The sequence below is a fragment of the Rhynchophorus ferrugineus genome, unplaced genomic scaffold (assembly GCF_030347505.1).
Source record: "Rhynchophorus ferrugineus isolate W39M unplaced genomic scaffold, kcgeb_rfMv2 rfM10, whole genome shotgun sequence".
Taxonomy (NCBI): domain Eukaryota; kingdom Metazoa; phylum Arthropoda; class Insecta; order Coleoptera; family Curculionidae; genus Rhynchophorus; species Rhynchophorus ferrugineus.
The window spans coordinates 23,731,040-23,745,942 of record NW_027472589.1 but is presented as its reverse complement, the minus strand read 5'-3'; the positions used below and the strand labels follow the sequence as shown (position 1 = coordinate 23,745,942).

At 32.4% G+C, this 14,903-nt stretch overlaps 1 protein-coding gene across 4 annotated transcripts in view; it reads right to left on the bottom strand.

Moving 5' to 3' along the window:
• Ae2 (anion exchange protein Ae2) overlaps positions 1-14,903 on the bottom strand; it is a 212,364-nt gene that overhangs the window by 87,942 nt on the left and 109,519 nt on the right. For 3 of the 4 annotated variants that reach the window (XM_076415695.1, XM_076415697.1, XM_076415698.1), the window contains exon 4: positions 14,185-14,412. In XM_076415695.1, coding sequence (XP_076271810.1) covers positions 14,185-14,412 — 228 coding nt within the window. Of the gene's footprint in view, positions 1-1,473; positions 1,610-14,184; positions 14,413-14,903 lie in introns of those variants that run through there. The other variant, XM_076415699.1, reaches the window with a different exon arrangement.

The following is a 14,903-nucleotide window of genomic DNA, read 5'->3' as shown; positions in this document are numbered from 1 at the left end:
ATCTATGCATGTGTAGTTCACCTACAATCAGACCGTACAAGCACCAGTAACATTAAACAATACTATAATTCCATATAGCAACAACGCTAATTATCTCGGAATGAATCTTGATGCAAAATTTCTCTGGAAAGAACAAATAAAGAGGCCAAGAAAAGAACTGGAATTGAAATATAGGAATGTATTGGTTAATTGGAATAAAATTACAGTTATCAGTACATAATAAATTGCTATTATATTAACAAATACTGAAACCTATATGGATATACGGAGTTCAATTATGGGGATGTTCTGCAATGAGTAACATAAACAAAATATAAATTTTTCAGAACAAAGTCCTGAGAAGTATTGTGGGTGCACCCAAATACTATAGGACTGACTATCTATATCGAGACCTTCAGTTACCCACAGTCAGTCAAGAAATCAAGAGAATTGCAAGAGGACACGAGGAAAGACTCCATTCTCATGAAAATATTGAGTTATTGCAACTTTTGGATACCACCATCAGAGCAGGAAACAGACTCAAAAGAATCAAACCATCTGATCTTGTGTAGTGTTGTGTAGTGAGATGCAATACAGCTGTGACATGTATAAACATTATTTCACTAGAGACCGAGATAGGGCGATGGGTCTTCCTAGTTATATACCTAGATTTAAGTTATCATAAAGACAAATTATAAGTTAGTCGGAAACGACTAGTAACAGTGTAATAATTAAATAATTTAAAAAAATTACCTATGTATATGAAGGAAACTTACGAAAATCTTAAGATAATTTCAAAGAAAATTAACTCTATGCTCCTTGGCGAGCAAAAGGTATTTACAAAGTTTCCATATTTTATATGTGGTTCAAAACATAATAGCTCGTAAGAAAAACTTTAATACAGGCAAGAAGAACATTTTACATAAATCTTACTGCAGTACATAAAATTGGGTTTAATTAAATAATTTGTAATTGTTTAAAGAGGGTCATTGATTTAATTATTTCTGTTGGAAATCTTCTCATTTATCCGAATCTAAATTTCGAGTATCATAAGCCATCGTATGGTTATTACTGTTGGTCACTATGGAAGATACTTTACAGAGAAAAGAAAAAAGGTAAAAAACTAATCACCTGATATTCGGTTTTAGCAATTTACTATTACTGTAAGTAAAATTCTAACTTAATAAACAAAAACTATCTAAACTATCTTTGAGATATTTAATACATATATAATAAGAGAATTGACGGTGATACAAAAAAAATAACAATCAAAAATACGTAAGAATTAAGTAAATTGATTTAAACAATTATAAAAAAAATTGCTGTATCTGTAACTTTTGAGTTTTTGAGAAATTAAAATGGAAAGAAACTGTGAATATCATTTCTATCAAAAGAGGTTAAAACTCAACGAATATCTATTATATTTTAATTTTTATCAATTATAATTAATATTCTCTTAATTATTTCACGAAACTATTAGAAAAAAAAACTTACGAGTAGTCTACGGCCAGAAGTATTAAATGAAGATTTAACTCGATTTAAACTGAACAAACTCCTCAAGTACACTCCTCAAGGGTAATTTACTCCATCACTACGTAACCGAACTGATGCTACACAAAAAGCAACGAACCTCCGCATCTAACCTTTCCCTAATCTTTAGAATTTTTTCTCTGTTATAATGAAACGTAACGACTAACTTGATCCGTGTATCATAAATTAGCCTCTGTTTTATATCGATAGTCCAATTTATAGTATCATATAATTTTGCTAATTCCATATATTATCGAATAAAAAGTACTTAGGTTTGCATCATTTTTTACAGCTCCATTTTCTGACGGAAACAATCGCCGGTATTACTTCTTATCATGTATCATTTCACGTAACGATTTTACATCAGGTGTCCATTGGGAGCACTACTTTTTTCTTGAATATTTATTCGGAATGATAGAAAATTCATGTGACGACTTTTGTCTTATTTATATCAGGTTGTTATCTTTTAACTCGATATATTGTTATCATTTTACAATTAACGAAAGTTTTTAAGTCGTTAAATTACACTCCCTAACAAAAAAATATTTTTAACAAAAAATTGAACCGACTTCAAAAAATAAATAAGGAACTCGCTAAAAAATAAAAAAGAATCAAACTTAGATTTTTTATTATATAATAACCGTTGTAATAACTATATAAAAATAAACAAAAACCTTACTTAACCTATCTACTAACACATTTTAAATTCTACTATATACACACAATTTAGCTTAATACCCACCTAAGTTTACCCACCTAACTATTTACAATATTATTTTAACTACTAAGTCGGTGCCGAGGCCAAACAATACAAAAATAATAATATAATTTAGTAACTTATACAAAAAAATAAATTACAAACAAAACAAATCGAAATTAATATAACTGTTTGGGTTCGGCACGGACTTCAAAGTAGTTAGTTGGTAGTAGTTGGTAAATTGGGTGTATGTAGTAAAGTATAAAATGTGTGTAGTAGATAGGTTAAATAATTTTTTTGCTTATTTATTTTTTCAAGTCGGTTCAACTGATTTGTTAAAACTATTTTATTTTTCTCTTTTTAGGGTTGGATATTTATTCAATAAATTACGCAGTTCTCTAATGAATAATAATTAAATATTAATATAGGTAGGCCAAGTAAAGCTGCAGCTCGTTTGAGGAAAAACAGGAAGGCCTTCAGGCCCTGGGATCCGCTACCTAGTCTAGGTGATTTGACAAAAGTTTTAAATAAACAACAACAAAAGTTATTGCCCCCGCCGGGAATCGAACCAGCTACCTCCTTTTGAGAGATAAACACTTTAACCATTACACGATACGTTCTATGATGTCTTATATGGTATAGTTTGTGCTTAAAAAGCAAGCTGAATGGCTTTTGCACTGAACGACTTCCGATTTTCCATCACATCAGGTCAGCAATAACATTATACACAAATATCTGATTATCACTACATAGTATAAAACAAAGTCGCCTTTTCTGTCCCTATATCCCTATGTGCGCTTAAATCTTTAAAACTACGCAACGGATTTGCGGTTTTTTTCAATAGATAGAGTGATTCAAGAGGAAGGTTTATATGTATAATACATGCATAATATACTAAGGCAACATTGCTAATTTTAGAGGTTTCTAACATGATATCGTAAATTAACCTATTTTTTTAGGCTTATTTAGCAATTAGCAAAAACGCTGCCTAACCCTACGAGTTAGATCAATTGTATTGTACACCATAAAAAGGTCTACAAAAAAGTCCGCGATGGTATATGTTTATCTTTTAGGGATAACCCACATTAACCATTTTTATTGTTTACTTTTCACGTGAGAAAATGGCTTATTTACGAAGCTATTTTAAGCAATACGGCATTAATCCTTATCGAATTAAGTACCTTAAATACAGTGTGCAATTAATATAGATCAATATGGTTCCTTACAGCATGTAAATTAAACAAATATTTTCGGAGATATTACAAATTTAAAATTTGCGTTTAAAAATGTGTAATGTAATAAAAATTGTATGAATTTAGATATTCCAAAGATAGCAGGAAATCTTCATAGTAAGTATAGGGGAAGAGGAATTGTTTTACTCCAAATTTAATGCGTGCAGGCCAAGGGCAGTAATGAATGAACCAAAAATACTGGATCGATTTTAATCATGTTTTCATTGAGTGACATAGGCATATATATTTTATACCCGTGCAAAGTCGGAGCGGGCCGCTATGTTTTTATATACAACGTTCATATTTTTTCTGTAGTGTATTTAATTTAGTATCAGCATAGCACCCGTGCGAAGCCGGGGCGGGTCACTAGTTCTAGATAAAAAATATGAGAAAACTTTGTACGTGCCTTTGAAATTTGAGATTCTCCCTTGATTTCCCCCCCTTGCCCCCAAGAGATCCTTATTTGGTTGCAACAGGATCACCTCGGAAGTACACTCTTTCGAATAAAAGAATTATTTTGAAAATCGGCACATAATTAACGGAGAACTCGACGAACATACATTAAAAAAATATACAGCCGAAGAGGTCTAGGAGGACCATCCACATCGACACCAAAGCAGAATATTCATGGCCATAAAGCACAACATATAACCCCAGACATAGCGCCTTCTGTTTACTACTTGTACAGATCGAAGCAAAACTTAAAATGTTTCATGGGTTTTATTTTGGGACACCTTGTGTTTTGATTAATATATATTGTAGGATTGTTTTTCAATAAATGCCATTTTAAAGTGAAAACATGATCAGATATCTTGTTTACTGACCTTACACATTTTTGTATTATGTTTGTGTAACCAATTGTTAACAACTTAAAATTTTCGAAAACTAGGCATTTTGCACCAATTCCAAGAAAAATAGTACCAGATCCACCGACGATCTTATTTTGTTAGTAATTTTATTACTTTTGAAACTTAATTCTTGAAAACATATGTCAAAATCATATAAAGGTGATCAAGTGGTGTGGAGCATCGAATATTGCTCATAGACCGAGATATTTTCAAAAAGCAGCAAAATGGATACTGAATTCGCTCATAATATAACATAAGGCAGTATATCAGTAACACTTCGAGAGTTTTGGAAATGATAAAAAGGTGTTCTGTTGTTTCGTTACTTAGATCTGCCACCATAATCTCGACCCAAAATAAGAACTGAGCAAGTCTGTAAGAGTCGTATGGATATTCGAATACAATAAACTCTTATTGATGTATACTTATCATGTGGCCTCTATTCATTTGGAAAAATATATGTGGCAATGAAAATATTCTCTTTTATTAATCCTTTAGTTCAAGAGTTAAACAAACAAAACATTTATTCGACACATTTGTTGAATGTTATTAATTTTATTACGCATTTTGACCTATAACTTCTCAATATTAATTAATGGGTTCATAGGAATTATTGGGTCTTATTAATATATAAGATTTGTAAAAAATTATATCGGTTTCTTCTAGTGGTTGGCTTTAAGGTAGCTTATGTTGTTTCTAGCAACACTTATTTAATAAAGACACATTACCATGCGCAGACCGTTTATAAAATATTCCAGATATAAATTCCTTGCCTCAATCAAAAGCTATTGAGTTTTGAAAATGATGTGGTGCTTATGATGAACAGTAATTAAGTCAATACCAGTGCAATAATTTTGATGGTAAAGATAAACTTCACCCTGGCTGGATACTTGTAGAAAATCCAATGAAATTCTTTAAAATCTTTTATCTTTTAAAATATTGAGCTAGATCGACATATCTCATCTCGCAATATAATTACAGAACTAAATATCAACACTAAAACAGATGGATTTGAATCATTTTTATAAGACTGGATAGCTCCATACTTGGGTTCAATATAAATTGACAGTTAAACAATCAATGCATCTAGTTTCTATGTGTGAAAAATGAGTGATTTCGTGTCCTCTTCAGTGGATTCTTACTCAAACACTCTTTAATTTTAATTTCAATGCCATCTGAATGAAATAGAAATAGTTTAACTAGTAGAGAATAAAGATAAAGCAAACCGAGTCCATTGATATTACTTAGACACTGAGAAGATAAACCTGCCCGTCGGTAAAATTATATAACGAAAACATCCAAGAAGAAGAGCATGCATGTGTAAAAAATTCGATAGCAGGAAAATTAAATCAATGAGAGCAAAATGATGATATACAATTCCTTCAGACAATCTATCTTCTTCTTCTCGTCTGGCATTCAACTATCGGGTACAGCAAGGAATAGCAATATTGAAATATTGAAAGGTTCCATAGCAAGTCCTGAAGAAAGAAGCTCAATATTCTTCAGGGCATGAGCAACGGGTATATTTATCTATATCTTAATATACGAACACTAAAGCAGGATATAAGTCAGCATAACATAAAGTATTAGAGGAAGTTTGCGCAACTAATAGGAGGACAACAGCACCTGAAGCTCAAGATATGCAACATCCTCAGTCTCACAACAGATTCCTGTGGACGGATGAAAGCTGCACCCACATATTGGAGCTCTCTCAATTAAAAAACTCACTAAAACAACAGTTTAGAATATGTATAACGCGCTGGCTTATTATTCTGAGACAGAATGCCATGATACAAAACAGAGAAAGAAAAAAAATATTACGTGTCAAGCAAGGTGGTTGGGATTGGAAAAGAATTGTTCATCACGAGGTGCTGTAACTGAACCAAACACTTAATTTGACTTTCTCCTGCTAAAACATAATGCGATTGAAGCTTGAATTAAAAACAATCCAATCTATTATATATAAGTTTTTTTGTACATACGTTATCAAGATGTTTAATGTATTACCTATCACAATTTGTAAATTTGATTTAGAATCAGACAATATTTTCCTTCTCATTTTATTCTGGTTAAAAAGAGACAGAATGCTGTCTGATTAGTTCGAACAAGTAAACGAATGGGCCTGTCAAAGTCGTCCGGTTGTCAGGAGTATGCTAAATTCTTCAAAGTAATAGTGATAAGAGGACTCTAACCTATAAACTATTGTGGCTGTATAAATAACTGTAGTTTTTAGATGTACTATAACGTTAAAATAAATATAAATATATATTTAAATATAATTATATCGATTATATTTAATAACATTTTTGTTCAATTATTATATTTAGATTAGAATTTTGTTGTATGTCAAAGGCAAACTGAACTAAAACTCAAGTTGATGCCGCAACATTGCGATGTTTTGACGTCACAAATTTAGATGACGTATGTAAAAAATAACTTTGAGTAGACTATATGTAACTATACCGATACTATTTATAGCATATCCTCGTCAATTGATGAAAGGACGTGTTCTGCTAGGGAAATGTTTTCGGTTGTATTAATTTGACGCCAAACTACGACTGAATTCAATGGATTCAAAGTTCTTCAAGCATCCAATATCGCTTGGGTCAGTAGGGTATACGGATTCGAATCGATGTATCTGATTGCTTTAGATAATAATTCGAGCTAGTTTTAGTTAAAGGAAGTTTGTCTCTTCGGTATATTTATTAAAATAATGAATATAAAATTGGTATATGTCTATTTTAAAAAACGAAAAACAATGAGATATAAAACGAAAAAATATCATAATTAAAAAAGCATAATTATCTGAATGAGAGAGGAAGCTAATAAGCACTGGTTAAATAAGCTAATTTTTCTCAATTCTTCAATTCTTTTCTTAGTCTAATTAAATAATTCTTTCTTAATTCAATTACATTTTCTTTCTTAATAATCTGGACAATGCATATTTCATATCAACTTGTACATTTTCTTTTTATTGATAACACAGTTCTCTTTTTAATGCATTTGATAAGAAAATAATACAATAAGTCATACCGAACTGCTAGAACTGTTTGGACGAGGTTGCAGGAACTAAATATATTTCTATAAGTGACTAGTCTTCCCATAACCTCTATATAACTCTTTATGATACGTTCTAGGCTATTAATACATGGGCTGAAAAGTTCCGGGCGTAACAAACAAAACGCGTTATTTTTGGCTTCAAAAATGACTTTATTTATCAACTCAATCTCAAAATTACTACAAAAAAGTATTTTTCCAAAAAAAATTGCAAAAATGACCTTTAGATACAGAGCTCTGTCAAAAATAGATAAAAACAACTTAAAAATAATTTATCAGTATACAAGGTGTATCGTATTATATAATGAGTATTGAATTATATAATTATAATATTACAGAAACCCCCATAGAGATAAGAAATGGATTCTGTTAGAAAATTCACCAAAAGTCATGAACAGAGATTTATTCATCAAGTGCAAAGTAATCTATGGAAGACGATATAAAGAACCAAGCCTTTTGTGATGGTATAAGGTTGAGTTAGTGCAAAAGCATATGTACCAGTAGCGCGCACGTGAATATTAGCGTAAAAAAGTTGTTGGGGCTTCAGAGATTCTAATGTAATGATTCTGATTTAAATGATTATTTTGAACACTGAGATGTTACTCAATAAAAACACCTTATTATATCCATTACTAGTTATCATCACGATTGCATTTCTAGCACAATCTCTACAAATAGTTTTTGAGATAGAGCATAATTTCCATAATAACAAGACGTGCAGCAGATTATTTCATAAAATAATAATAAGGTAAAACTAAATGCAAACACATTTTTCATGAATTAAATTTTACGTTGTTAATGTAGAAAAAACATATAATTTTGAAAAATAAAAAATACTTTAACTTCATGATGTTGTTCATGTTTTACATGTGATGACATATTTTATAAAACATAGAGAACTTATGTATACATCTATTATTATGTATAGGTATGCAAAAAGTGATTAAAATAACGTTCTCATATTGTATGTAGTAAAAAGTGGTCACAAGATTTCGAAATATTTTGGGGATCCTAGTTTCTTGACAACAACGTTCAACAAATTATAAAGATAAACAACAATCTTCTTGAGAATCTGATTGAAATGTTGACATACGTTATATTCTAACATAGAACTCAGTTAAAATGTTCAGGTTTTTTTTGGAGTGTTATTTTCCATTACTGTAAAATGCTATTTTTTTCTTTTCTTTCTATTATAATAATTAGAAAATAATAGTTCTTTGGATAGTTTATTAATTAACGTAAAGTTGTTATATTGGCTCGTTAATATTATGGGAATAATTAGATTAACTAGTGATAATAAGTGTGGAACGTGTGCTATTCAAATATTAAAGTATTTCAAAATCACTGTTGCTATTTTTACAAAATTTTCGCAGTTTTTATGTACATAAAATATCAAATATGTATTTTTAAACTTATTGTTGATAAATCAGTTTAAATATTTACGATATATGTATATTTACGGAAAATTCTGGTAGAGGAACTATTCCATGATGTTTTACCTAATTTATGTTTATTATCTATAATATTTATTTGGACTGCTTTTATTGTAAATTCCTTTGATATCTAAATACAACCACATACAAGTACTTAATTAAATTAGTTAATTAATTAATTAAAAATTACGCGTCGGTAGTAGTTAATCAATAACAAAATTCATCATGGCAAAGAAAAAAGACCCTAGGTTTGATTTTAGAACCTCAAAATTATATATAAATTTGAAATTTGTATGGAGTGGAACTCTAATGTTTCTGTTTTATGTTTTATGCCTCTTTAGTTTTTTAAATATAACATATTAACCTACTGCGATGCATGATATGTGATGAATTATGATAAAGGATGGCACTACATCACAGGAAGTTAGTAGAAACATCAGAGAAAGTTGGGAATCGAAATTATTTCGCTATTTGAAAGTATTGAAGTATTTAAAAGAAAATCATGTAGGCAATGTTTATATTCTCTAGGAGCTAAATATTGAAAACAATTTGGAAAACGCTGGATGCAAAAAGAAGCCTAATGTGTGGGTTTACACCAACAAAACCTCATGAATCGATTTCCATTTGCGAATCGCAATATAATCGACTCATTTCTGAAGCGGATGGTGACTAGCGAGCCGCTCCACTACGACCAAACTCTTAATTCCAACTTGTACTGTGAATTAACATATTAAGAAATTCAATATGACCCAGTCAGAAAAAACAATGGATAGATACTGGTTATATGGAACACTGCATTCAGTTTGATGTTTTTTGTCTTAAGGGCTGTTTTGAACGAAGACATTCAGAAGGTCATGAAGTTCATAAACACTAAAACAATATCAACTTAATCATCTTAGCCAAATAAATCCAAAGTGGTACACCGTCTTCTTGATTGATTATTCAGCTGTGACAAGCTGGATTTAGTTAATTAACGAGACTCCGATCAAGAGCATCAAAAATGAAAGAGAGTCTAACCAGTTGTATCTGGTTTTACTCTCTAAATGCTGATATACTAAATACCGATTATGTTAGATACGTCTTTTAAATCCCTTTGACAATATGATCACTATAAGTAAGTCATAAGTGTATTTGCTAATAATATATATCAGTGAGAAATGTTTGTAATCTATGTACTACAATAAAAAGTGGAATTACAAAATAAATCTTATTTTAAACTCAGTTGCTCTGTAGGTTCATATAATTCTTTACATTATGTATAATCTTTAAGTATTTGTATGTGTTTTGATCAGTGATATTGAACAAATTGAACGACCTATTATTGTAAAAACTCCAATAACAGCTTGAAAGGTAAAGATTCTGTAAAACTAAACGTATTAAACAGACATAGTGCTTTCTGATTCTCACTTGTTCAGGGCGATGCAGCGTGGGTTGATTGGTACGCGGTTTGTGAAGAAATGCGAAAGTGTATCGATGATTGGATCACTGCCAAATTAGCATCGTCCAACCAGCAAGTTGCAGAAAATTATGACAAATATCTTGATTAACATATATAGTACCACCTTTTCCCAAGGCCTAAAATGAAAAAAAAAAAAAACAGAACAAATGCAAGCCATTAATATTTCTGGGCTACATATGAAGGTACCTCTAATAATTTCAGGTAATTTGTCTGCGGATTTGCTTGCTTCTTTGGTTTCAGCTATTTACTCATATATCGTTCACCAGACAAGGCTGATTACATAGCATGAAACAAATGTTAATCTGAAGATGCGATGCTTGGTAAGTATGGATGATGAGCAACATATATAAATGGATACATATCATGTATATGCTGTTACAGTTAGCTTTGTGAAACGCATCAATTATGACCACAAGATTATTTCTCTCTGATTCCAAGAAATACTTTGGGACTACTAATTATTTCGGGACAGTGATTATTTTTTTCAGCTGTAATTCAAATTCTTTATTTTACTTCAGCCTATATTGCTATGTTTAAGATTTTCGTTGGGAAACCCTTCCTATTTTTTGTCCCATTCAAACAACATATATTGTTAAAAATTTTTCAACATTTTATTGCATACACCATTATAAGGAAAAAATTGCACAGTGAGTCATGTCACTTAATAAATATTTAATTAAGGTAATTAACGTGATACTATAGTTGGAATATATTACATGATAAAATGTTAAAAATAAATGCAATATTAATTTATCAGTAACTGTAAAATTATGTTTATATGTCATAAAAATACAATACGAGATAAAACGCTTGAAATGTGGGCAGTACCGATAACACAACTTTAAATAATGTTATATCTGGAATTTCCTAGATTTATACAAATTAAATTGTGGATCGTCACATAAACCAGTTTAATAATATTTATTGTAGGAATTACTTATAATGTGAGCTTAATCTATTGCCATTCCCAAGCATCATTGGCATTTTGATCAAATCTTTGGTTGCTTAGTTAGCCTGTCAAATAAATACGATAATGCGAATATATCATCACATATGAAAAATGACAAATATAGGAAAACCAGCTTTCAAGGAAAGCTGACCACAGTCCTAAAATAAAATCTGAAAAATTTTGTATGAAACTCATCATCATATACAGACCAAAATTATTAAATTTGACAAGTTGTAAAAGAACCTGAAATAAGTCTAGTAGCTCTATCTTTCGATTTTTTTACACAAGAAAAATAAACCCTTCGTCTACAATCTGACAGGGGGTGGTCTTATATTTATTTATCTGGTTGTAAGTCATTCATTAAGCAGGAACATTTTTAAAACACGAATGCCTAGAGGCCAGTACCATTTCTTACCTCTAAAAAGGATTCGATATTTAGAAGTCTACCAATTATGGACTCTTCTCTCATTCTTTTATTATAATTATGAATGAGTCGTGGCCAATTCACGGCTACTTTGGCCTTGAATACCTATTCGTTTCCTACCAAAGATTCTACAGTATCAAAACAAGTCAAAAGACGTTGATTTTTTTTTTCGTTTACTAGAATGACCAGCTAGAACCAAATGGTCTTCGTCTAATGTCGTTTCAGGTTCGGGATATGATTGTGTTGCGGGCGACAGAGACCCTGCGCTACGACTGGGACTGTCGTAGTTTGTTTAGTACCGGGATTTGTGGACGGGTAGGGATTTTATTAGGGTGTTATCGTGTTCTAAGGTTCCGATGGAGAATCTCACACTGAGCATGTTTATGAAATTTTTCACGAACGGGATGGCTGATTGGAGGTGTGTATTGACATTCATCATAAACCATGGGTCTCTGACTAACGCAAGGGCTTTTTTGGATTGGAACATTTGGAGTAGTTCAAGTTGTCTTTCCGAGACATATCTGTACAACACCTGTGCTCCATTGAGGCAAATTAGATGGACTAGCATTTTATACATACATATTTATTCCTTTGCAAATGGCGTGCTGGATTTGGGCAGACCATTGAAATCTGCGGTCGAACTGGAGACCGAGGTATGAGACTTTCTGGAGCCATGGGATAGGGACTTTATCGATTTGGAGGCAATAGGCGTGAAACTCCTTCTTGCGGTGGCACAGAATAGCCTGAGTTTTGTTCGGGTTAATCTGAAGCCGCCAGAATTTGTACCACGCTATCGTTTAGTTCAGTTGTACTTGAATGGCTGTGTGGGAAAGTTTGTAGAGCGGGAAATCAGCCATATAAAGGTTGAATAGGGCTGGGGCTAAAGGAGCGCCTTGCGGGACTCCTGTGGACATTTGTTTACGAGAGGAGACTGCGTCACCGATCCTCACCTGAAAGGACCTACCATCCAAGTATGAATCTATCAGGGATATTAGGTCATTCGGTAGTTGTTTAGCATTAAATATTAGACCGTGGTGTCATACTTGGTCGAAAGCTTTGGAGACATATAAGAAGATGGCTCCTGTTTTTCGACCTTCTATCATTGTCTGGTGGATAGTTGCTGCGACGTGGGCAGCTTGATGGAGGCATGAAAGTTTAGCACGGAAACTAAATTGTTCGTTCGGGATTATGTTATGTGCGTCTGTGAAATAGTTTGGAGAGTGAACTAATCAGGCTGATAGGCCTGTAGTCAGAAGGATTAGATTTTTTTTAGGAATAACAGCGACAAGCGCATGTTTCCAGGACTTTGAGAAATGCTTTAATCTCAGGATGGAGTTTATAATGTTGGCAAGTTCAGATAGTTGCTTGTTAGTGAGGTTTTTTAGATGGTTTATTGTTACACCATCTGGGCCTGGAGCTTTTTTGGAGGACGGACGTTTTATGGAGAGCTGAAGGTCTCTGGGAGAGACTATGCTCTTCAGAAGATGAACTGACTGGAAATATTTCCTCTTTAGAGAGGGGATAGTGTCGTTTATGATGGATAATGTCTGTTTAGGTCGGCCCAGAGATGGATTGCATTTCATTTGATTCTCGAACGCGTTTGCGAGGAGCTCGGCTTTTTCTGGATTTGTGAAGGCAATATCCGTAGAGGAATCAGCCTTCAGAGGGGGGATTGCGTTCGATTTTTTCCCCACTACGCTTTTGGTGGCGCACCAGAAGTCATTTGGGGAAGAGGGGTTGCCTAGCTTTTGAAGAAATGATTCCCATTTCCTCTCATTCAAGGCTCTAACCCTGTCCCTGAGTTCTCTAATGTGCCTCATTAGCTCTTTTAATTCTCTAGGGAGGATGTGTCATTTGACTCATAATATTTCATTATTTTGGCGATCAAAATGGCGATCAAAACAGGTAATTTAGATTTAAATATCCCGAAGTTTTGAAATTATTTGTTAGCATTATCAATAAATGAGCAAATTTTGAAAGCTTTGGCAAGAAAGAAAGACGAACAGTTGACTCGAGCGTAGAGCTTATTTTCCAAGGGTATCGATATTGCAAAAGAGATTATCGAACTTCTGAGATTTCTCTTCTTGTGTTGAAAGAATTTGGTGTCGGAGTTCCGAAATTTGGATAGTGTTAAAAACAAGTATAGTTTAGAATTGCCAATCGTTCCGCAGAAACAAACATATTCCAAGCGTATTCTGAAACTTCTAAAGTTGAGGAAATATCTCTTAAGTTATTCAGACGGGAAAATTACCACGTCCTTTGATCGTTTCTTCAGGTGACATTTGTTTCTTGTGTGTAATAATTATTTTTGCTGTATTAGTTTTGCTTATAATTCCAGTTTAGTAAAAAATCAGGTAACGGTACGCTATTTTAATTCAAATGGGTATTATTGTACATATAGCGAATATTTCTGAAGTGTTGAATAAACGCAAAAAAGAAACGTTTGTACGTTTTTAACGGTATAGGAAAATATAAAATGCTTAAATCATACGCCTCCACACCAGGAGGTACAAGGATGTCGTCCATTAACGACTTCGTTTACAAAAAAAAATCATTAAATTACGGTCTAAAGTACTTACTTCTTCTTCAAACCATCTGGATCGAACTTATCCCAGTTCTCGCTGTTGAGGAACGACACTTTCTTGTCCTGCGCATCATTCTGGAGGTCGTCCTCGTCGTTTAAGTGATAATTGCAGGGGTCGGACACGACGCATTCCGAATCTGAGCTCTGGTTGCCTGGATCTTCCTCTTGGAACACGGGGGAATTGAGTGGGCCAGTCTCGGAGTCTTCTATTTTGGATCGAAGGCTGAAATTGAAAAGTCAGTTAGAAAATAGTTAAATAAATTAAATGAAGATATTCTACATTTTAGCAGTTAGGACAGGCTGAAAAGTTCTCGGATGATGCTTGTTTTTATAAATCGTAATATTAATAGGATATACATTACTCCACAAATATCTCTGGAATTGGCGCATGCGCACTCTCCCGCATAGAATAGACCATATAAAAGAATAAACTATATTGCCTTCCTTTACATTCTGGTACATTCTTTTCGAGTCGATCGGTACAGTCGTTCAAGTCAAAACAACAAGAAAATTTAGAATATTTTATATTCTGTGTTGTGAATATTCATGATTCAATGTTACATTAATAATTCTATAGTAATAATAATTAAATTATTCTGTTATTCTTGGTGGTCTAACATACATTGGTTTTAAAATATGGAATAACAAGTGTAAGTGCAGAATGTAAGGTTAAATTTTTAAAAGTTATAAAATCCAAATAGCATCAATTTTATT